At 36.1% G+C, this 19,685-nt stretch overlaps 6 protein-coding genes, 2 long non-coding RNA genes and 2 other non-coding genes across 15 annotated transcripts; 5 read left to right on the top strand and 5 right to left on the bottom strand.

Moving 5' to 3' along the window:
- Nucleotides 1-48: 48 nt before the first annotated feature.
- On the bottom strand, nt 49-1,719 carry LOC117208334 (coiled-coil domain-containing protein 103). The gene is made up of 4 exons (XM_033449439.1): nt 1,645-1,719; nt 1,333-1,502; nt 971-1,248; nt 49-906 (listed from the first exon to the last, which is right to left on the bottom strand). Exons 1-4 carry the CDS (start codon nt 1,712-1,714, stop codon nt 606-608), a joined length of 819 nt encoding a protein of 272 aa, XP_033305330.1. The 5' UTR covers nt 1,715-1,719; the 3' UTR covers nt 49-605.
- On the bottom strand, nt 1,695-6,626 carry LOC117208192 (transient receptor potential cation channel subfamily V member 5). 5 transcript variants are annotated; one of them, XM_033449165.1, is made up of 15 exons: nt 6,501-6,622; nt 6,304-6,411; nt 6,067-6,245; nt 5,873-5,963; nt 5,634-5,810; nt 5,344-5,533; nt 5,129-5,282; nt 4,794-5,048; nt 4,071-4,708; nt 3,783-3,948; nt 3,277-3,538; nt 2,443-2,624; nt 2,259-2,375; nt 2,043-2,168; nt 1,695-1,951 (listed from the first exon to the last, which is right to left on the bottom strand). In XM_033449165.1, the coding sequence occupies exons 2-15, from the start codon at nt 6,392-6,394 to the stop codon at nt 1,826-1,828; spliced, it is 2,754 nt and encodes a 917-aa protein (XP_033305056.1). In that variant the 5' UTR covers nt 6,395-6,411; nt 6,501-6,622; the 3' UTR covers nt 1,695-1,825. The 5 variants fall into 5 exon arrangements, with proteins under 5 accessions (XP_033305056.1, XP_033305051.1, XP_033305064.1 ...); XM_033449160.1 differs by having other exon boundaries at nt 6,304-6,625; XM_033449173.1 differs by having other exon boundaries at nt 2,443-2,579; nt 6,304-6,625.
- LOC117208370 lies at nt 2,709-3,126 on the top strand. The gene is made up of 2 exons (XR_004487680.1): nt 2,709-2,830; nt 2,888-3,126. It is a non-coding gene; the product is annotated as an uncharacterized LOC117208370 (long non-coding RNA).
- LOC117208376 lies at nt 3,416-4,022 on the top strand. Its single transcript, XR_004487681.1, has 2 exons — nt 3,416-3,557; nt 3,740-4,022. It is a non-coding gene; the product is annotated as an uncharacterized LOC117208376 (long non-coding RNA).
- Nucleotides 6,627-6,876: 250 nt separating the features above from the next.
- On the bottom strand, nt 6,877-6,950 carry Trnat-agu. Its single transcript has one exon. It is a non-coding gene; the product is annotated as a tRNA-Thr (tRNA).
- Nucleotides 6,951-7,241: 291 nt separating this feature from the next.
- Nucleotides 7,242-7,313, top strand: Trnap-agg. Its single transcript has one exon. It is a non-coding gene; the product is annotated as a tRNA-Pro (tRNA).
- Nucleotides 7,314-7,744: 431 nt separating this feature from the next.
- LOC117207578 (tubulointerstitial nephritis antigen-like) lies at nt 7,745-13,788 on the top strand. Of its 2 annotated transcripts, none has more exons than XM_033447935.1 (8): nt 7,745-8,316; nt 11,430-11,751; nt 11,829-11,892; nt 11,982-12,174; nt 12,288-12,583; nt 12,775-12,974; nt 13,066-13,229; nt 13,324-13,788. In XM_033447935.1, exons 2-8 carry the CDS (start codon nt 11,451-11,453, stop codon nt 13,441-13,443), a joined length of 1,338 nt encoding a protein of 445 aa, XP_033303826.1. In that variant the 5' UTR covers nt 7,745-8,316; nt 11,430-11,450; the 3' UTR covers nt 13,444-13,788. The 2 variants fall into 2 exon arrangements, with proteins under 2 accessions (XP_033303826.1, XP_033303817.1); XM_033447926.1 differs by lacking the exon at nt 7,745-8,316 and adding an exon at nt 9,197-9,602.
- On the bottom strand, nt 13,618-16,326 carry LOC117207587. Its single transcript, XM_033447948.1, has 6 exons — nt 16,220-16,326; nt 15,892-16,094; nt 15,448-15,829; nt 14,961-15,145; nt 14,460-14,825; nt 13,618-14,147 (listed from the first exon to the last, which is right to left on the bottom strand). The coding sequence occupies exons 3-6, from the start codon at nt 15,782-15,784 to the stop codon at nt 13,914-13,916; spliced, it is 1,122 nt and encodes a 373-aa protein (XP_033303839.1). The 5' UTR covers nt 15,785-15,829; nt 15,892-16,094; nt 16,220-16,326; the 3' UTR covers nt 13,618-13,913.
- Nucleotides 16,327-16,418: 92 nt separating this feature from the next.
- LOC117207612 (60S ribosomal protein L15) lies at nt 16,419-18,197 on the top strand. The gene is made up of 5 exons (XM_033447993.1): nt 16,419-16,513; nt 16,827-17,007; nt 17,343-17,479; nt 17,590-17,700; nt 17,884-18,197. Exons 2-5 carry the CDS (start codon nt 16,836-16,838, stop codon nt 18,076-18,078), a joined length of 615 nt encoding a protein of 204 aa, XP_033303884.1. The 5' UTR covers nt 16,419-16,513; nt 16,827-16,835; the 3' UTR covers nt 18,079-18,197.
- Nucleotides 18,198-18,295: 98 nt separating this feature from the next.
- LOC117207621 (actin-related protein 2/3 complex subunit 3) lies at nt 18,296-19,431 on the bottom strand. Its single transcript, XM_033448005.1, has 4 exons — nt 19,200-19,431; nt 18,860-19,036; nt 18,596-18,791; nt 18,296-18,519 (listed from the first exon to the last, which is right to left on the bottom strand). Exons 1-4 carry the CDS (start codon nt 19,203-19,205, stop codon nt 18,365-18,367), a joined length of 534 nt encoding a protein of 177 aa, XP_033303896.1. The 5' UTR covers nt 19,206-19,431; the 3' UTR covers nt 18,296-18,364.
- Between the last annotated feature and the right edge of the window lie 254 nt (nt 19,432-19,685).

Raw genomic sequence — 19,685 nt, 5'->3', positions numbered from 1 at the left:
ATTTTGTACCTTACTTCAGACCTTGCTTAAATAGAATCGTGATTTTCGATAGGTTAACATTTTCTATTTATTTGTTTAATTAACATTTAAAATAACACCGTCAATTGACATTCTGTCGAATGATTTAATTGTTTTATTTATTTACGAAATGCGTGCATACATGCGACATTCATGCATACATGCACAATGTTCTTTTTCCCACGTACGTACGTGTACGCATCGCGAAATATTATTCAAACGACAACAGTAATATTGAGTATGAAACTTTCGAGGCATTTCAGTTCAAGACAAAAATAAATTCAAATTTTTCGGAATTTCGATTGATCTTCAAACTAATTGTCAATCAACTATGATCGCGATACTTCTAACTGATATTACAGTGCGTGCGGCCATGTTAAGTACTCTATGATCACGTGATTCGCTTGGTTTTCTAGACGCATGCCTATATTATACCTTGAACCGTTTGAAATAAATTTTCAACATTTTTAGAATTTATATACATGTAAAAAATCATAAGCTCAATTTCATAAGTTTATTTCGTACGTGCGTATAACTCGTAAAATATTTTTATTATAAAACTCGTTAATCTCTCTCGTTAAAATTTATTACTCAAGTACGACTTCGTAAAGCAATGCTAATGATTTAATCGTATCCTTAAAAATCTCGTCTTGATATACCGCGTTGATAAGTAGATTTCGAAAGAGCTGCGTACACATTTCTTTTTCGTTTTGTCCCATAAAACTTACTGTTAAATGAAATCTATTGCATTTACTCAAAGTGCATAAAATGTCAACAATAAACTCTATATTATCCGCAATCGAAATATTTCGAAAGCATATGTCGATTATTTCGACGAACAACGATGGAGAAATTTCTGTGCAAAAAATTTTCTCCCGTAGAGTATATCTGAAATAACAAGTTAGATGCATTCATTTCCTATTCTTGTTCGATTTAAAAAGGAATACCTTACCTGGACATTTTGAGATAATGAAATTTTTCTTTATGCCCTTTAATAGTTTTCCAAACTTGTATAAATTTTACATATGTGGTGGGTATTTCATTTGCAGAAATATTATCACTCTTACTCCATAATTTTAAACGATCTTCGGATTGTTGTTGTTGCATTTCTTGTTTTTCAAATGGCATTACCACATTCGAATTATCAATATGAACAATGGGATTCCAACATCTCTTTATTTTAGATTTTACATCGTCACATTTTAAAGGTTTTAGATGAGCAGCATTCACCTGGTGACAGATTCGATATGGGAGAAATTATTTTATATTAGATATATAAATAATGATATTTTCGATAAAAATATGCTCTTATACCAGCTGTCTAAAATCTTCATACGTAGGCACATTCTGTTCTATTGCTCTGAGTTTAGCATCATTCTGTAATTTGTATAGCTTATCCGCACTAAGAGCCTGTAGAAGTTCTAATTCCACATTTTTATAATTTATGGGTGATCTTAATTTGCTCATTTGTACAGAGTAGGGAACTTTAAAAATATTCCGTCCTTTAGACAGCACGATAGACAAAACAAGAAGCTAATAAATATTTATTATTAGTCATAGTAAACTGTTGTTATAGCAACTTGCTATGGATACAATTCTGCTTTATCAATAGGTACGTATACATACATATGTATGTATCTTCCTTGAGCATAAGAGGAAATTTACGTACAAGAATATCAAGAAAGATCATAATCATAAGAGTTTATTATGTACACTGTATGTAAGATGCAGTTTTTATATCAACAAAGTATCTCAATATATTAAACGACTGGGAACATATGCTACAGACGAGACATCTGTGATAATATTACAAAATAGTATTATCTTCTGATGTTAAGATCTTTTTTGTTACTTTGCTCTGTCTTTTTTTATACAATCTATCATGAGTTCTTTTCATTTCTAAAATTTCCTTCATTTCTTCCTTGTCTTCTTCCTAAAAATGTTTCACTTTTTACAACTATAATCATTCGTTACACATGTGTATTTACATAATATATACATATGTATATAGAGATATTTTTTACCGATTGACTCAATCGAAGTACTAACGCCCTTCGACCATCGGACATTGGCTGCGAATAGTCCATTAATTTTTTAAGCCTTTCCTGTGGACTTACTCCTCTTTCTACTACCAAAACTATACGTGCCCACTGTGATGTTAATTCCAGTATTAATAACTGAATAATAATTAATAAATATTCCTATAAATGGAAAAAGTAGGGGATGAAAGAAAAACTTACTTGTCTTTGCCATTCGTTTCTTGTCTCCGCGATTTTCTGATATGTATTTCCCATCATAGCAATTAACATATTTACCAATAATATGGCAACGATTGCCATATATACCACAAATAAGAACTACGACACGATGAATGTTTCTATTGCAGTCATATATTCACTAGAAGAGTAGATGCGAGGTAATTACCTTAGCCTCCATCTCGTGTTGAGTTCTCTCAAACGCGCCATAGTAATCTCCAAAGTTCGTCATGCTCATAAGGAACATTGCCATTATACTTTCTACCGGCGACGGCATTGGGTTGCTCACCGAATCATCTACTCCTTCTGGTGTGTTTGGATTATCGAAAGATAGGAATATGATGTAATATGCTGAAGAAAGGAAAGGCAAGAAAAGAAAAGACAATCTTTTGATAGGCATTGTAAAATAAATTAGAGAAGGGAAATATGAAAAATATAGATGTAGTATGTAAATACGTAATATTAGAAGTAAATAAGAGATAATGTCTACGACTATGTAATACTGTATGTAATACTATCTATGTAATAATGTATCACGGTATAAGTGTTACAAGTTGGTAAGTATGCATAAAGTTGGCTCGATGCCTACGATATGTAAATTTGTTACGTTTCAGAATGTATGATATACCAGCGTAATAATATGTGTCAATGTCGCTTGCGATGTAGAAATTCCCAGACGAGAGATTAAGTCATAAGGTGAAGGTAAACTCGTAATTTGCTCGATATCGTTACACTTTGATTAACGAGTGTAAGGGAAGAGGAAGAAGCGTCATTGGTATATTTACTCGCACGTTTCGATCTAATTGACCGGTTGATTCTCACGAATCGATCGTAAGTTTATTTCTGTCCGTGATCTATGTTCAAAAGATACGAGAGATACGCGATACGATGTATCTGTTATCGCATTTATGTTAAAAGATTCTGGTCAAAGTAGAGGTGCGAAAGGGACAGAATGTGTAATGGAAAAATTCTTCCAGAGAGAAGAACTTTGTTTTCAAGTTACCTTGAGAAAATCCCATTACAAAGACCAAATAAATGGAGACGAAACGGAGTAAATCACCCATGATCATTCTGTAAATCATCACAACAAACGGACCGACCGTTTTGAAACCTCTGCAGAAAAATAAAAAATACGGTGCCGTCGTTAACATCACTACAACTGCCAACATATCTTCAACTTGATCGGCGCAAGCCAACCTCAGCAATGGAAAGGACAGTAATATACAACAGGAGAAGAGGAACATTACTCGCGACGGCGCAGTCATCTAGAAATTAATTTCTTTCGTTAGTACAATATTTTAATTTGTAACCGCGTACTGAAATTTCTGCGGTCTATCGGTTTATCAACGAAACACCGTCTTTTTTCTTCATTCCTTTTCCTTTCCTCTCTATGTTCTCTCCCTGATAATTTCATTGATAAGGAACCAATATTAGACGCATTATTTACTAAACGTTTTCTTTTTCAGATAAAAGCGCTTGATAAAGGAACAGATGATATCATCCTCTTACTAGATTCTCAATGAACATGTTAAGACCGAGAAATCTGGCTTCGCGCAGTGCTGCAATAATATAAAGAATAGCCGCAATCTCCATTAATATTTCGGCGATTAGTCGAATCTTGGCCGATAATGTTGTTAGATGCATCAGTCTACACTTTTCTGTGAGATTGTTCCACCTAATATCGAAAATATGCATTAAGAGTCATCTTGGACGTATACGTGGTCGCTAATAAACATTTTGAAATTTGTATTTTTGTATTAATCGGATTTAATCCTGGATTATTCACATATAACGTACCAGTTGTGTTTGTTACTACCAGGAGAAACTGTATTATTATCGAAAGGTATCGTCGAATTTATAAAGACGACACTGTCGTTGATCGTCGTAATTTTTAGATAATCCGTTGGTGTACCGTTATTCTTGGAGTAGAAATGTTCGGCTGGTCGAATAGCTATCCTGTAAGAATCGTTGAGCAATTCGATCTCATTTTGAGATCGGTCTGTCGAGAAAATGTTCAAGATAGACGTTAGATCGGTGACGATATCGAGCTTCAGTTTATCAAAGCTTGCCGTTGTTACATTCGAAGGATGTTTTATATTCGAGGTAAAAGCAGTGGTAACAGCTTTATCGAGAAGAAGGGATAGATTTAAATTTTGAGAAGTTTTGGTAACGTTTGGGAGGAGTTGCTCTGGTTTTAGAGTTGTTATGGGCGATTCGATGGATGGAACAGAGACACGAGGAGTGACAGCGAGTGAGGAAGTCGACGATGTTATCGTTGGACCGGGTCGAAGAGTAAAGCTGATCAATGACAGAATAAAGTAGAAACAAAAAAGAAAAAATTGACGATAGAACCGAGACTTGACGAAAGTGTTCCACTTGGCATTTAGTAGATCGACCAGGACACCGTCCATCAATTCCAAGTGTTCGTCCTTTTCCTATACATATATGAGAAATATCGTATGTCAATAAAGAATGGCAAATAGAAAGTAAACTGTTGCGTAATTTAGATTTTCGACTCACGCCAAATACCACCAGATTCAAAGCGGAATTATGACTGATGCTTCCTGTAACAACATCGATCGTGTCGACTTGCGATAAAGGATAAGCTGCACACGTAATACTCCCGATCTGCCAATAAATCTCCCGCTCGATGTTCAAGATATGAAAAAACAGTTCGATTCTAGCTAATTTCGCCGATAACGTCAAAGGTGTTAAATGTTGAGCATTTCTGATCGCTAACGACGCACCCACTTCATATGCCATATCGAACGTAGTCTTGCTCGGAAAAACAATCGATCGAATAAACTTATTGTTGGTTTTGCCATTTCCGGGTTAGTCCTGCGGCAGATGCTTACCAGTTTTTCATAGATGACCAACATATGTAAAACAGTATTTCCATTTGTGTCTTGTTTGTCGGGATCCGCTCCTCTGGCGAGTATTAATCTGTAACATTCTTCCTGCCCTAAACATGCGGCGAAACTTAAAGGATACTCGCCCCAGTAAACGTATCTATGCAAATAGAACGAAAGTCACTCGACATTTGTATTCCACTCGAGTAAATCTTCTTTACCCGCTATAATCCGTTTCCGGAGCTACGCAAACCCATTCATGATCCAGGCTGTCCGATCTCGACGCTTTTTGATCCTCCGGACACATAAAGTTCCCCACGCATCTTTCGTGTACGTCCGCACCGCTGTCCAAGAGGAATTTTACCAATGCTGGATCTTCATTTACTATCGCGATGTGTAATGCGCTCTCACCTATCAAGAACAACCGAGCAGATGAATTTACGATGCGCCTTGACGCGAAACGAATTTATTCGTTTACATCGTGTTCACCGCGCTTATTATACTTACTAACCGTAATATTCATCACTGATATATACATCGTTGATAAGCTTAGGGTAAAAACGTAATAAACGTTTAGCCAGATCAATGTGAATAGCAGTCGAGTGTAACATGCACAAGTGTAAAATCGTTTCACCGACTGCTCCTCTTTCGCCTAAGCTCCAACAGACTAGTCTGTACTTGCTTTTATCTATTAAATCGAAAGAAATGTGTTAAAAATTTACATCTCTATCGTCTTTATCGATCGTTTACCTATTTTTGTCTCGTCCAATTCATCCTCATTTTGCATATCTTTGTCTATATCGTAATCGGCAGGATTCTCCATAGATCTCAACGGTGGAAGCTGTTACGTAATCGATCATTCATAATAAAAAGACATTCATAAAAAAACGTTCAAGCTAATTACTCATCTATATCATATGATATCTAATTGTATATCGTTCTACCATTTTGTGCTTCGGACGATCCTTGTTTCGCAGCAAAACCAACTTTTCGATTGGAATCCATTTACCTCTACCCTTATTGTATAAATACGGTTCTACTTTCGTTCTTAGAGCATGGTCCAATTCCGCGTACTGTTTAGTTTGCGTTGCCCTTTTCATCATATTTACCAATAAACCACCTCCTACACAAGATTAAGAAGACGTTTCGCTTTCATCATTCTCGTTTATGATTCAACTTACCTTTCATGTCGACTAATTTGTAAAGCAAGATAGAAGATGCGTCCGTTTGTTTCTTTACTCCGCTGGATACATTGCTCTCCGTATTTCCCATCTTATCCTCTTTTCTTACTAGAACGACACACGACGAGAGTTACTGATAGTCGATCAAATGGTTTCACCTTGATCATACACAGTTCTCTCATCCGCTTACTACATACATATGTATTACGTTGCCATGGAACACTTTCTCAATATCGATCACTCAATCGTTGTTTGGTGAAATACCGGCGGTCTACTAAAGGGATTCCTATCTCCTTGATAATAAAAGAATGTATCAAAAAATGTAACGAAATGAAAAAAAATCGACGATCGATCTATTTCACGGAATAACATTTACTTTTTCGACTTTTAAATAGCGTTGCACATGGAAGCGAACTCCTATTTACAGATACAACGAATATGCACATGTAAATCTATAAAAAGAAAAAAACTAGGTAGTAGAAAAGAAAACGACACAAACATACCATCGTACCATAAATCATATTATTAAAATACAGTGTATATAAAAAATATAACATCTAAAAGAACAACCAAAGGCTCCGGAGGGATTCGAACCCTCGATCTCCTGTTTACTAGACAGGCGCTTTAACCAACTAAGCCACGGCGCCTAGATGGTCTCTACCTGATCAAAAACTTCTATTTAAAGGAATTAAAATAATATGATTTAATATATTTAATGTTTTACTGTTAATTAAGTATTTGAATTCCTTAAAACATATTACGATATTCCACATCGTAATTAAAGCTCATAGACATTTTACATGTACATAAATGGTTATATATATAATAATATATTATCACGTTAGAAAGTTAATGTTGCGTATTATATCTATATTTTGATATACATTCGTGTAATTTTATTCACGATATTAAAGAAATTTACGATCGAACGTACATGTGGCTCGTTGGTCTAGGGGTATGATTCTCGCTTAGGGTGCGAGAGGTCCCGGGTTCAAATCCCGGACGAGCCCTGGTTTCCGTACCTTTTTTTAGTACTCGTTATTCTTTGCGCACATTAAAAATTGTGGTATTTCTTTTATTTTGCCCATCTTCTGTAAAAAGTTAGATATGCCTTTCCCTCTAAAGATAATTAACGATAAGAAATTGATCGGTCCGAAAAAGAATATAATTTCTCATATTAGAAGCGTAGCCGAATATTTTGAACTTGAAAGTTATCCGTTTAAGAAATTGTTTGACTTGGACGTAATCATAACGAATTGAATTATTGAATCTAATCGAATGAAACAGAATCACGCGGTATCTACGACGATCACGTACGAGTGTTCACCAGGAGTTTAATCGAAGACCTTTGAATATTCAAGCAATGACGAATCTTCGGGGAAGAAGTCACAAGGAGATCCGGTAAATAATCAAGAGGAAACCGAATCGCGATATACCATGGTACGCAGTCACGGGCTGACTAGGCATTTAGTTCGCGTTTACCTAGCGTATTCGCGGGCCAGTTAAGCTCTCGCTTTCGAGCCGCCAGCACCGACAGATCTTCTCCAATTGTTTCCAATCGCAAGTCCGCGTAACTTTGAATTTACCTTACGACTCGCGTTCGTCAGATTTGCACCAACATCCAAGTCTACTTCACCTTTCTCCTTTGAATACAGCCAATTTTTTTTTATCATTCTAATCTCTCCTTGGTTTTCTTATTCTCATTCCTTCAATCGTCCTTTCTTCCTACCTTCCTTCCTTCCTTCCTTCCTTCCTTCCCTCCTTCCTCCCTTTTCCCTTTCCTTTCTTCCTTGTTTCCCTCCTGCCATTCCTTCCTTCGTTCCTTCTTTCTTTCAAACATCTGTCGTTGGTTTTACTGTAAAACGATCAAAGATTTTTAAACGTGTACCAGGACCGTTTCTCACAGGCGTCTACTACTACTGAGTACCACAAAGCAGATGCTTGTTGATATCGCAAAAACAAGTCCAAGAAGTTTGCTGTTTCTTCGGATCAGAAAATCTCTTCCAACCACGAGTAAGTGAAACTTTGCTACAAAACATTTGACGATTGTCGATTACCCAAATATCGGTGGAACGTGATTTTCTTCTTGTTGATTATCTTATCATCGATATTTCAATTGCATTTATCTCAACTCATGATCGCGGATTCAAATTGTTCGTGCAATTGAAAATTAACGTTTATATCGCGATTTCGGAAAATTATAATTACATATTCGCCTGAGCGACTGCTTCGTGTGAATTTCCATTGTAAAATCGGGACAGTTGATCTGAAACAAAATTTGTATAGACGAAAACGCGGTAAGTCAAATGATTTTGAATCATCAGTGGAACGAAACATCTTGTATATACAATGTGCAAACATCTTGTTGCGTAACGGTCTATCGTAAACGATTCGGAGCACGTTTTTAAACAAACGTACCTGTCATGAATACGAAAATTATACTGTTGTCATTCACGTTTAAGAATTATCTCATTCACGTTGCGTGCATACCTATACGCGTGTATATGCATGGAAATGAAGTGAGTAATTTCGAATAATTTCAAATCAATCGAATTACTGTTTTACGATAGAGAAGTGAACATCGATTTGCACAAAATTCTTGACGTTTGCATGGATGTTCCGACAAATCGATGATATCGTACACCGAAACTATATCATCGATAGTTGCGATCACACAACTCTTACCCCAAATACATAATGTAAAGAAAACGATCGGAATTTGGGACAATGGGCATATACCTACGCTTTAATATGACGTTCGCGTTATTTTTAGCGTCAACAATTTGAAAGATCACGTATAAGCATTGGCACGTCTTACGATAAACAGATTAAATGAAGAAGAAGAGGATGATGAAGAAGAAGAAGAGAAAAAAGGAAAAGAAAAAATAATCGGTAGAGAAAGAGACGTTTGAGGTTGAGGGTCGGAAGAGGTAGGAGGAAGATAGGTGGAAGAAGAGGAAAGAGAATAATTTGGAAAGTGAAACTTGGTTTAATTTTAGCAACGTTAAACGGATCATGTTTAATATAAATCTTAAAGAAGCGCAATGCTTGCGAACCTAGTGCTTCGATGGGGGAAAAATGATGAGATAAAAAGAGGGGGAATCGATTCGTATTTCACGAGGTATTATTTCGAGGAGCAATTACGCGTCCAAATCGACGGAAAGTTGATCGCCCGATAAAGAAAAATCTGTCGGATCGAGAACGATACACGTATACAAGCCTGAAGAAAATATCGAATAAATGGCTGGAAGAATATCAAACAATAAATTTGCCGACGCATGAGATCACATCGATGGAACGTACGTTCGTTTGTTTTATCGATAAAAGTAATCTTTGCACCCTGTAGCGTTGAAATTCGTGTAAAAATATACGGCGCCCATTAACCTCTTTCTTTAACCTCGATTTTCGTCAATTGAGTTATTTTTAAAATAGCCTCCGATCGCATACGAGTCACTATAATTATATACCGCTTACTTTTCTAATTCTTTCAATCTTTCTTGCTGGGAAAATTTAACGACTGTTAACAAGATTAATATGCTATGGCATGTCGATTTCGCGCGATTTTTCCCGATCGTTTTTCCCGCGTTACACCATATTCGAATAATTCGAGTAATTTTTATATGTATCGTCTTACTTGTCTTTTTATTAATATACGTGTGTATATATTGTACATGTATAGGTATAAAACGTTACGTTACGCGCGTTTCCGATATGATATGACCAAAAGCCAAGGTTTATCGGAAACGAATGATCACACATACATTGACGTGTTGCGTTCAACACGATGCATAATCGCTTGAAACCAAATAATGGACAAGATCATCTTCGTTTATAAGATTACCTATCATGTCAATCGATGCTCAATTGAATGAATCGCGTATGCTGTATCGAGTTCAATACAATTGGAACATTTCTTTCATTCACCGTAACAAATTTTTTGTCAATGCATTCATTTTAATCGTCATCGTTGTTGTCATCCATGAAAGGTTGCATACTTTTCCATTGACTGCATTCATTGAATAATAGAATGTTGAACGCGAGCGTATGATACAACCGATAAAATGCTAGACGTACTATTATGCGTCACGCGCGTTTTCATAGTTACATATGAGATCGGTCGTGATAGTATACGCTGACGTTTACATGTCGCATATTATTGAATCGAGTATTAAGACCGAAAAGCGACATCTTCTCGAGTGCAAAGCTGAAATCGCGATATTCGAATAGAATTGCCCTTAATTTTCAAATTACGTGAACCGTTTATTCTCGGCCAGATACTTGTCATTCTCGGTCTGTTTCTAATGAAACCAAAAACGGGTCAAGATCGACGATGCGACGGTCGAGTCGTGCGTATCTATTCGATATACAACGTAAAGTAGAAGTCATAAGTAGAATTCGCTTCGAAGATTCGAAAGTTTTTAACGCGAAATGTGTATTATTTTGTGCCGCGAAAATTTCGAACGCTCGAACAATCGCTAATGGCGATACGTCTATGTATATGAAAGGAAATAAACGTAAAACATGACACGTTCCAGTCTGATAAATTCCATTAATATTATAATGCAATAAACTGCGTTCGATAACAAGCGTCTACAAACGCTTGATCGTTCGATGCGTTTGACGATCCGTTTTATCGTCGCCAGCCCCGACGCTATTGTCATCGTTATCTAATAAATGCGAACAAATCGCGCGATTTTTCGTTCCACTGTTTCACGGTCAAATCGCGACCTACTTCTATCCCGTTTGTGAAACAGAGAATACCCGCGCGTGACATTTAACGAGGAAGAAAGAGAAAACGTTTGAAATGGTTCCAAAAAGATATCCGATGATTTTACGTACAGTTGGCATTGCAACCGTTAATCACTGCCAATTGCTGCCTAGTCCCATGGACCTGACCCAATAATGCAGAAGATTACGTACAAAAGCGAAAACAAGAACGAGAACGAGAAATTCCTACTTGCATTTTACGCAATTTAGTACCGTTGAGATCGAAATCGATCAAAATATCGATCATTGTTTTCCGTTTAAGTAAGTCGCTTGATTTCGTCAAGGATGAAGAGTCATAACGGTAGATAAGGCCAGCAAAGAAATGCCACTAAAGATGCGAACGTTGAATCGATTTGCAGGAAACGACGAACGCGTGGAAAATGCGATCCTGGAAAGGCTCAGCGTGCGGTATTTTTCTTCTGGCTGTGGTGTCGTCGATCGTCGATGGGATACCCGATTTTTCGGACTTGCCGGCAGGTCCTTATTGCGCCAAATGGTATCCACTAGGCGATTGTTGTACAGGTCGTCAGGACGAGTGTAGTACTCCGATTCTCAGCACAGTTTGTTACTGCGATGATTTTTGCAACCGAGAGAAACAAGAAGATTGCTGTCCAGATTATTGGAGCCACTGCAAAGGAATCGAACCCAACATCACTCTACCACCGCCGCAAGAAACAAGACGTTCGTAACTAACAAAAGTCTATTCGAAGATCATTTCCAGCGAGACAGAACTATTCATAGACAATTGCTTGTTTCAGGTTGCTATTTCCAGGGGAAATATTACAACCAAGACCAAACATTTACAATCAATTGCAATATATGGTATATTTATTTTGTATATCGCAAACGCTTAACAGATTCGCATACTTATTTTCGGTAAACTCATCAACGATACATGTACGGTCTTTCAGCAAATGTACGGTAATGGGTAGAGACACGGAAGTATTTTGCGAACAGCATCGATGCTTGCAAACCCCAGAACTAATAGATGAGATCAACTCGCAGGATTTGAGTTGGAGGGCACGAAATTACTCCGAGTTTTGGGGTAGAACGTTAGACGAAGGTGTGAAACTGCGCTTGGGTACTTTAAATCCGTCACGATCGGTAAGAAGCGTAAATTTCTTCGATGTTTACTTCAGTAATTTCGATTCGTTTCGATTCGAATGCGATCAATTCGAGCAAATTCGATCAACCGTTGCGTCCATCGGGCATCCAAGGTTTACAGAATGAATTCCGTGCGACGGATTTACGATCCGGAGTCCCTACCACGAGAGTTCGATGCCAGGATTCGTTGGCCTCGAGAGATCTCGGACATAGACGATCAAGGTTGGTGCGGCGCATCCTGGGCTATTTCTGCGACACGCGTCGCTTCAGACAGATTTGCCTTAATGAGTAAGGGAGCCGATAGCGTCCTCCTCAGCGCACAGCATTTACTCTCGTGTAACAACAGAGGACAGCAAGCTTGCAGCGGCGGATATTTGGACAGAGCCTGGCTATACATGCGAAAATTCGGGTAATTCTTGGTTAAATCATCGTTACGCTATGTTTTTTATGCACCAATCTTTTCGTAACTCTATCTACAGATACTATAACTACTATAAATAGTATACATATAAGTATACAGTACAGTATAAGTGTACAGATACTATAACTACTCGGCTACCTGATTTTTATCTTTTCTTTTTCTGCGATTTCACTTCTTAGCCTAGTCGACGAAGACTGTTATCCATGGGAAGGCACGAACGTACAATGCAAGTTGCGAAAGAGAACAGACTTGAAGACCGCCGGTTGTCGTCCTCCGGTAAATCCACTTCGAACAGAATTATATAAAGTTGGGCCGGCTTATCGGTTAGGCAACGAAACCGATATTATGTACGAAATTTTAACATCTGGACCAGTGCAGGGTAAGTGATTTCTTGTAAATCTGACATTTTTCTTTATTCGCAAACACTTAACAAAGAGGTCGATGAGATCTAACGACGACAATACTTTTAGCAACCATGAAAGTTTATCAAGACTTTTTCTCTTATGAATCCGGAATATATAAACACACAGCAACCACCGAACACTATGCATTTGGCTATCATTCGGTTAGGATTATCGGATGGGGGGAAGATACGTCCGCGCATCGTTATCGCAACTTACCAATTAAGTATTGGGTAAGGCTCCTCTAATTCTTCTACCTATTTTTCTACCCTCACATTGAAACGATTACGTACTGATAAATAATACGTAACGAATTTTTTGCTCCAGTTGGTCGTTAACTCTTGGGGTCAGCAATGGGGCGAGAGCGGTCTGTTTCGAATTCAAAGAGGAACTAATGAGTGTGATATCGAATCGTTCGTAGTAGCAGTATGGGCGAAAACTATCTAAGGAAAGGTGCAAGAATCAGGAAATGCTGCATTTATCTATCGAATCGTATATTGCGTTGCGTTGCGTTGCGTTGCGTTGCGCCTTATTTCTATCAATATACGAAATCGATTCGTGTTCGATTCATCGTTATTTCCTTTGCATCATTATATATATATTTTTCTCATTCACAACAAATTCCATTTAACATATTTTATTAACGTATCAATTATTGTTTGCACACAGTTTAAGAAACAAATGAAACGATTGCCAAATACTTTCTCACCATATATGTAGGCAACACCATGTATAAACTAATTCATCTGTATGTTAGGGAATAAAATATCAGATGTTCTGAATATATTAATATATTTTTGCATAAAATAGTTTTCTAACTGACCCTTATTGAAACACGTCACTGACGCTTGTTCGTATCTGGCACTCGTTATCACTTCTATAGTGATTACCGGCTATTTTACCTGCGTGGCTATTTTTCAAACTACCACGCTACGTCGAGCACTTCTACAATGCGGTCTGTATACTTCCAACTTATCTTTTGGTGTATTCATCGCAGAATAATCGATCGGAAATGGTACGTTATTGCCCCGAATTAAGCAGGAATCTGTCATACCGAGAAAATGTTCTCCTGGTCCGAACGGACCGCGACCGAATAAAAAGTTGGCGAATACGAGTTGGTATTGTGGCCAACCGAGACGATGGTCTCCGTTCTAAAGAAAATGCAAAAATTAATTGTTTTAATATTTCCCTTGCCTATTTACATCGCACTATTTTATTCCCGTCCCACCAATCATCAAACCCTTTCCCACTCTCTTTCATGCACTCTTGATTTTTTCTTCTTATTATGCATCTCCCATAATTTTCTTTTATCCTCCTACATTTTCACGCATGCTAATCTTAACAATAATATCAACCGTAAAAAATATCTATCATATATGTAGTATAGCGTAGTATTCCTTTATAGTATAGCGTAGTGTAGTACAGTATAGTATAATATAGTACAGTATAGTATAGCTTATTACCGACGTCACAGAATTATATGCCATATCCAGACATTTGGAGATCCTGTCAGAGTCTAGGCCAACGACTGATCCGTAAAACGAGCCAAGCTCTTTCTTCGAAATCACTCCATTCACTGAGCTATTGATAGCAAGAAAAAATATTCGTGGCAAAATTTTTAACCAAAATGGAATGTCATTGTAAGATGCGCCTCCAGCTGGTGCGACAACGCGCGCCCACCAACATAACCATTCCTCCAGGCTGATCTTTCCTTGGTCACCTTCCTTCTTTTTCTCTTGGAAGATTAAGTCCGCTAGTCCTTGTTCGGCCTCTATTAATCGTAAATATTCGGGCCCGTTCCATGACCAATCTGCGAATCTTCTCAGTCGCTTTCAAAAATATTGAACTATTAACATAAATCTTTCGATAATATATATAAAAATATTGAGCTATTAACATATATCTTTCGATAAAATATATTATATATTATCGATTATATATATAAGGTCTATTTGTAGATATACCTCTGAAAGCATTCGAAAATCTTTTCGATTAATAAAACCATCTCTATCGTGGTCCAAAAGATAAGTGAAAAAATGTGAAAACTTGTCGCGTTGAATGGGCGCTAAATCCTTTAACTTTCCTCCCCTCCTGGCTTCTTCTATAGCGGTCAGATTTTCGTCGCTTGGATATCGACTCACCCATGTTGCTGTTTTACCGAAAATATAAAGGAGAAACAAAGAAGAAAACAAAAGAAAAAGAAAAAAGTTTGGTTAATGTAAAATGATATTCTGATAATAATAGCGTAAACTATAAACGCATATATTAACGCATACTTTGCGTATGGAGACTTGTAATATACCTACATATGTATATAATAAAAATAATATCTGTGTTTCTCTATGTTTTTACCGCCTTTATTTTATCCATTCAAATCTGGTCTATCATATTTTAAGTTCTGTTGTTATATCTAACGTTCAAGCTTCGTGAACAAAAATGACAAAATCTTACTCCAAACGTGTACGCTCCAACTAGGATGTTCCAATTGTTTATTCGAAACAGGATCATTAACGATTTCATCGACATTAGTCGAAACAGTTCGCCATCTCTTCAACAAATCTTTCGTTCTGTCGCGTGTACGATCACAAGCTTGTCGCCAGTTCGCGATAAATTTGCGCGGCACTTTCAATGCGTTATTCTCTTCCAGGCCAAGTTCTTGGCTACCAGCGGAACTTCTGCTTCTTTTGTCGGTCGTTTCGGTTTCCGTTGCCGTTTCGTTTCCTTCTACGACCTCTTGCATCGATGGATAATAAATCGGATCCTTTATACTGTCTGAGCGACTCTCCATCGCGGACTACGTCTCCTTAACTACCACTTATTCGTGCTACCTCTCCTGAAATAATCAATTCCTCGACAAGAGGTCACCAGGTCGCTCGATAATGGAACTGTCTGTACCGTCTAATATTTTCATAACTGGTTTTGTATTTTCATCGTATCGTTGAACATCCTCCTACATTTCCCACTGTAACTTTTGATTTATCTTGACAATTGATTGCGGGTCGAAAATCAAATCTCTTACGATTCTTTTAAACGTCCAACTATAAGCAAATCAATTTGTGATGCTCTTGACAAAAGTGTCATTTTAACAGAAAGGAAACCTTAAAAAAGAAAGAAAGAGAAATATTTGTTAAAAATTGTCATTTTCGGAATTTAATTAGTTTATTCATTTGTTATATTCATCTTACTGAACTTATCTACATATTTAAATGCGCATTAGAATCACCTTAAACTTCCTAACTTCAATTCGATATTTCGAATGAATTTGTGCATCAATTATTAAGTTTTTTCTACACTGTACGATTATAATTCGATAACTATTCTGGTGATTTCATTTACCTTTTTCTTACATTATCGGTGGATGAAACACATAAAAAATTTGTTGCTTTTTCCTTCCCATAGATGTCCCCGTGATACTTGTAGCATCGAGTACACTATCTTCAGTACTTAGTATACAATGGCTTAATACGTCGACGCCAGAAAGGTTATATTTCCCTTCCTTCTATTTCAATTGTCGAGGGTGAGTGCTACGTGCTTGAAATCGTGTTATATCTCAAGAATCCAATCGTTTTTCTGTATCGCTCGTGGAAGAGATTTATTGTCAAGAATACTCGTACAAAATGTTCTTATGATTTTATTCGTTATTTTCACGAGAATGCTATATTTATTGTGTCAATGAAGTTAACCTTTTCATTTATTGTATCTCATGCTTCGTTTCCTTTTATTTCCTTAGACATCTTGATTTTAATTATTGTTGATGCTTCTTTAGATTAAGTTTAATTGTACGCTTATTCAGTTATGATTATATTTATATCTGTATTGTTTTTTCTCAGGGCTTCGCAATGGGTGCATATAAATATATGCAGGAGTTGTATCGCAAGAAGCAGAGCGATGTGCTGCGATTCTTGCTTCGTGTCAGATGTTGGCAATATCGTCAATTGACTAAAATGCATCGTGCTCCCAGACCATCTAGACCCGATAAAGCACGTCGCTTGGGTTATAAAGCTAAAGAAGGTATAAATCATAGTTTCTCAATAGGAAATATAAAATGACAAACTTTACCAAATTTTAACATTTTCGAATCAAACTAGTTACATTACATTTATCTACTTTAATCGCATAATTTTAGTTCTTACACTTATTTTTTTATCATTATTTTTATTTTTACACGTAAAATATCTGCAACATTGAATGTTTAAAAAGTACAGATGATGAGATGTACATGCACCACTCTTACAATTACATGGTGATTTGTATATACTGACATTGTTTTTTTTTCTAATTTAAACTATGTAAAATTTATGTATATGTAATATAATACACATGAGAATTTTACTATCAATATGCAGGTTTTGTGATATTTAGAATTCGTGTACGAAGAGGTGGTCGTAAACGTCCTGTTCCCAAAGGTGCAACTTATGGAAAGCCAAAAAGTCATGGCGTTAATCAGTTGAAGCCTACTAGAAAATTACAGTCTGTTGCTGAGGTAAGTTCATAATTGGGATACCACTTTACATATAGAGACCAATTCTTGCTCTTTTGTTTTTACTTTTTGATTAATAGACAAATAATATTTTGTAATTTAATTATCTTCAGGAACGTGTTGGCCGTCGTTGTGGTGGTCTACGAGTTTTAAACAGTTATTGGGTAGCTCAGGATTCTTCATACAAATATTATGAAGTTATCCTGATTGATCCAGCACATAAGGTAATTTTCATAATATTTGAACAATTTATACACATACTTTAATAGAATATGATGATATTGTTATATGTTACTGAAATATTGTGATTTTTTATCTTCCTTGGATGTCTGAGTGAATAAATACAGTAAAAGAGATTTACAATACAGTTACAAGAGATGTATTATTAATATTCGATTATATTTCAGGCAATACGTAATGATCCAAAAGTTAACTGGATATGTAATGCAGTACATAAGCATCGTGAACTTCGTGGAAAGACATCAGCGGGCAGAAGTTCGCGAGGTTTAGGGAAAGGACACCGTTACTCACAAACTATCGGTGGTTCTCGTCGTGCAGCGTGGTTGAGAAGAAACTCTTTGTCACTTCGCAGAAAACGATAAATTTCTTAAGTATTTCGAATAATGATCTTCACGTGTATACGATACATCATTTCATTGATATATTAGAAATATTTGTATCAATATTATGGTATATCTTGTACGAAATAAATGTTTCTTTCCTAATGGGTTATTTTATATACTTTTTTCTTATATTCGATTTAGTTATATGTACAAGTCTCAAATTCTTTTTATTTTGATGGGATATTAAAACTCATAATTCTGTGCAACAAATTTCTGTATTTATCCATTATACATATAATCTAAAAATAGCGTTAAAAAATATATTTTATTGTCCAGGGCCAGACAGTGACTTATCCATGAACTTTTTCTTTGCAAAACATAGCCACCATTTGCTTGGTTTACCATCTTCACCATATACCTTTTCTACAAGCCTAACACCTGTTTCTTGTCTTATTTGCTGTAAATATTGCCTCATAGTATCTGTGGAAAAAGAAAATTTTTTTTATCTAATACCTGCATCCTTTTTGGTAAAAAATTAACGCAATATTTATATTACCTGCTTCTACGGGATTACTTGGTTTTGCATATACAGAATTCAAAGGAAAACCAGGATCACCAGGGATGTCAAATTTTGATATAGCAAGAGAATACATTTCATTTGTTGCTTGAGCTTGAGTTGCACACTTCTGTAATCTCTTCAAGCACTCAGTTATATATAACGTAATATAAATTAAAACTCTATCAGCTTCGCTCTAAAATGACGCAATTCCTATTGCTTTTCAAATATAGATTTAACTCCAAATAAAGATAAAATTAATACCTTAATTTCATATGTCCTAAAGAACACATTTGCCTTAAAGAAATACAATGCTTCGTCAATTATATCTAGATCTTTATTGTTGAAGGGAGGTGCAGGGCCCCTAAAATGCGTTCTAATTGGCAAAAGTGCCATATTACCCACATTTCCATTATTTTCAATGAAACTTGAATGATATGCCTATAATAAAAAACAACTGACATGTCCGTATAGTACTATAATAAATTTGATAAGAATAAAACGTATGTACATAAGAAAATCTATGGTAACAGTAAGTGTCAATAAAAATGATCTACCAATAGTACACGTAGTGTTCAATATTACATTAAAGCATGTTACTTACAGGCATATTGACAAATCAATGTAAAAGATGTACCGTTTAAATCTATAACTTTTCACATATATAACGTCAAACGAGCGTATTCACCTTACATGTAACATGCAAATCAATACATCATATACACATTTTTGATTAAAGACAGTAAAGTTAACAGGATACGTGAGTAATACTGAGTATATACAGCCAGCTTCAAGAGCATAAAAATTCTAACAACACCTAACAAGTTCTAGGTCTTTTGGTATAAATTATAAAGTAATTGAATTTTTAACATTTCAATCATTTCAATTTTGTTTTACATGTAAATGTAAATATAATCACGTATAATTTGCTCCTTAATGATATTTCTCATTTTCAATATTGTAACTAGTGTAAGAATTCTTTGATTGGTAGACTAACCAACGTTCTTACTACCCACTTCATTCTATTCGTTTATAAGTATCTACCCTGCATACATATGTAGATCTAGAAAATATTATACTTTTTGTCATA

This window comes from Bombus bifarius, unplaced genomic scaffold (assembly GCF_011952205.1).
Source record: "Bombus bifarius isolate JDL3187 unplaced genomic scaffold, Bbif_JDL3187 scf7180000007966, whole genome shotgun sequence".
NCBI lineage: Eukaryota > Metazoa > Arthropoda > Insecta > Hymenoptera > Apidae > Bombus > Bombus bifarius.
This window is presented reverse-complemented; position numbering and strand designations above follow the sequence as displayed.

Excerpts from the sequence above, each read along its gene's own strand:
- LOC117208192 (XM_033449160.1), bottom strand. The coding sequence starts at position 6,394 with ATGGGAAATACGGAGAGCAATGTATCCAGCGGAGTAAAGAAACAAACG. Across the intron at positions 2,625-3,276 it reads TGTAATGGGATTTTCTCAAG|CATATTACATCATATTCCTA; the intron begins GTAACTTGAAAA and ends TCCTTTCTTCAG. Across the intron at positions 2,376-2,442 it reads AACACGAGATGGAGGCTAAG|TTCTTATTTGTGGTATATAT; the intron begins GTAATTACCTCG and ends ATCGTGTCGTAG.
- LOC117207578 (XM_033447926.1), top strand. The coding sequence starts at position 9,582 with ATGAGATCACATCGATGGAAC. Across the intron at positions 9,603-11,429 it reads TGAGATCACATCGATGGAAC|GAAACGACGAACGCGTGGAA; the intron begins GTACGTTCGTTT and ends ATCGATTTGCAG. Across the intron at positions 12,975-13,065 it reads AACATCTGGACCAGTGCAGG|CAACCATGAAAGTTTATCAA; the intron begins GTAAGTGATTTC and ends CAATACTTTTAG.
- LOC117207612 (XM_033447993.1), top strand. The coding sequence starts at position 16,836 with ATGGGTGCATATAAATATATGCAGGAGTTGTATCGCAAGAAGCAGAGC. Across the intron at positions 17,008-17,342 it reads GGGTTATAAAGCTAAAGAAG|GTTTTGTGATATTTAGAATT; the intron begins GTATAAATCATA and ends ATCAATATGCAG. Across the intron at positions 17,701-17,883 it reads TGATTGATCCAGCACATAAG|GCAATACGTAATGATCCAAA; the intron begins GTAATTTTCATA and ends ATTATATTTCAG.
- LOC117208334 (XM_033449439.1), bottom strand. The coding sequence starts at position 1,714 with ATGATTATGATCTTTCTTGATATTCTTGTACGTAAATTTCCTCTTATG. Across the intron at positions 1,249-1,332 it reads ATGAAGATTTTAGACAGCTG|GTGAATGCTGCTCATCTAAA; the intron begins GTATAAGAGCAT and ends ATCTGTCACCAG. Across the intron at positions 907-970 it reads CATTATCTCAAAATGTCCAG|ATATACTCTACGGGAGAAAA; the intron begins GTAAGGTATTCC and ends TTGTTATTTCAG.
- LOC117207621 (XM_033448005.1), bottom strand. Across the intron at positions 18,792-18,859 it reads TTAGGACATATGAAATTAAG|AGCGAAGCTGATAGAGTTTT; the intron begins GTATTAATTTTA and ends GCGTCATTTTAG. Across the intron at positions 18,520-18,595 it reads AAGTAATCCCGTAGAAGCAG|ATACTATGAGGCAATATTTA; the intron begins GTAATATAAATA and ends CTTTTTCCACAG.
- LOC117207587 (XM_033447948.1), bottom strand. The coding sequence starts at position 15,784 with ATGGAGAGTCGCTCAGACAGTATAAAGGATCCGATTTATTATCCATCG. Across the intron at positions 15,146-15,447 it reads TTGGAGCGTACACGTTTGGA|CAACATGGGTGAGTCGATAT; the intron begins GTAAGATTTTGT and ends TCGGTAAAACAG. Across the intron at positions 14,148-14,459 it reads CATATAATTCTGTGACGTCG|AACGGAGACCATCGTCTCGG; the intron begins GTAATAAGCTAT and ends CATTTTCTTTAG.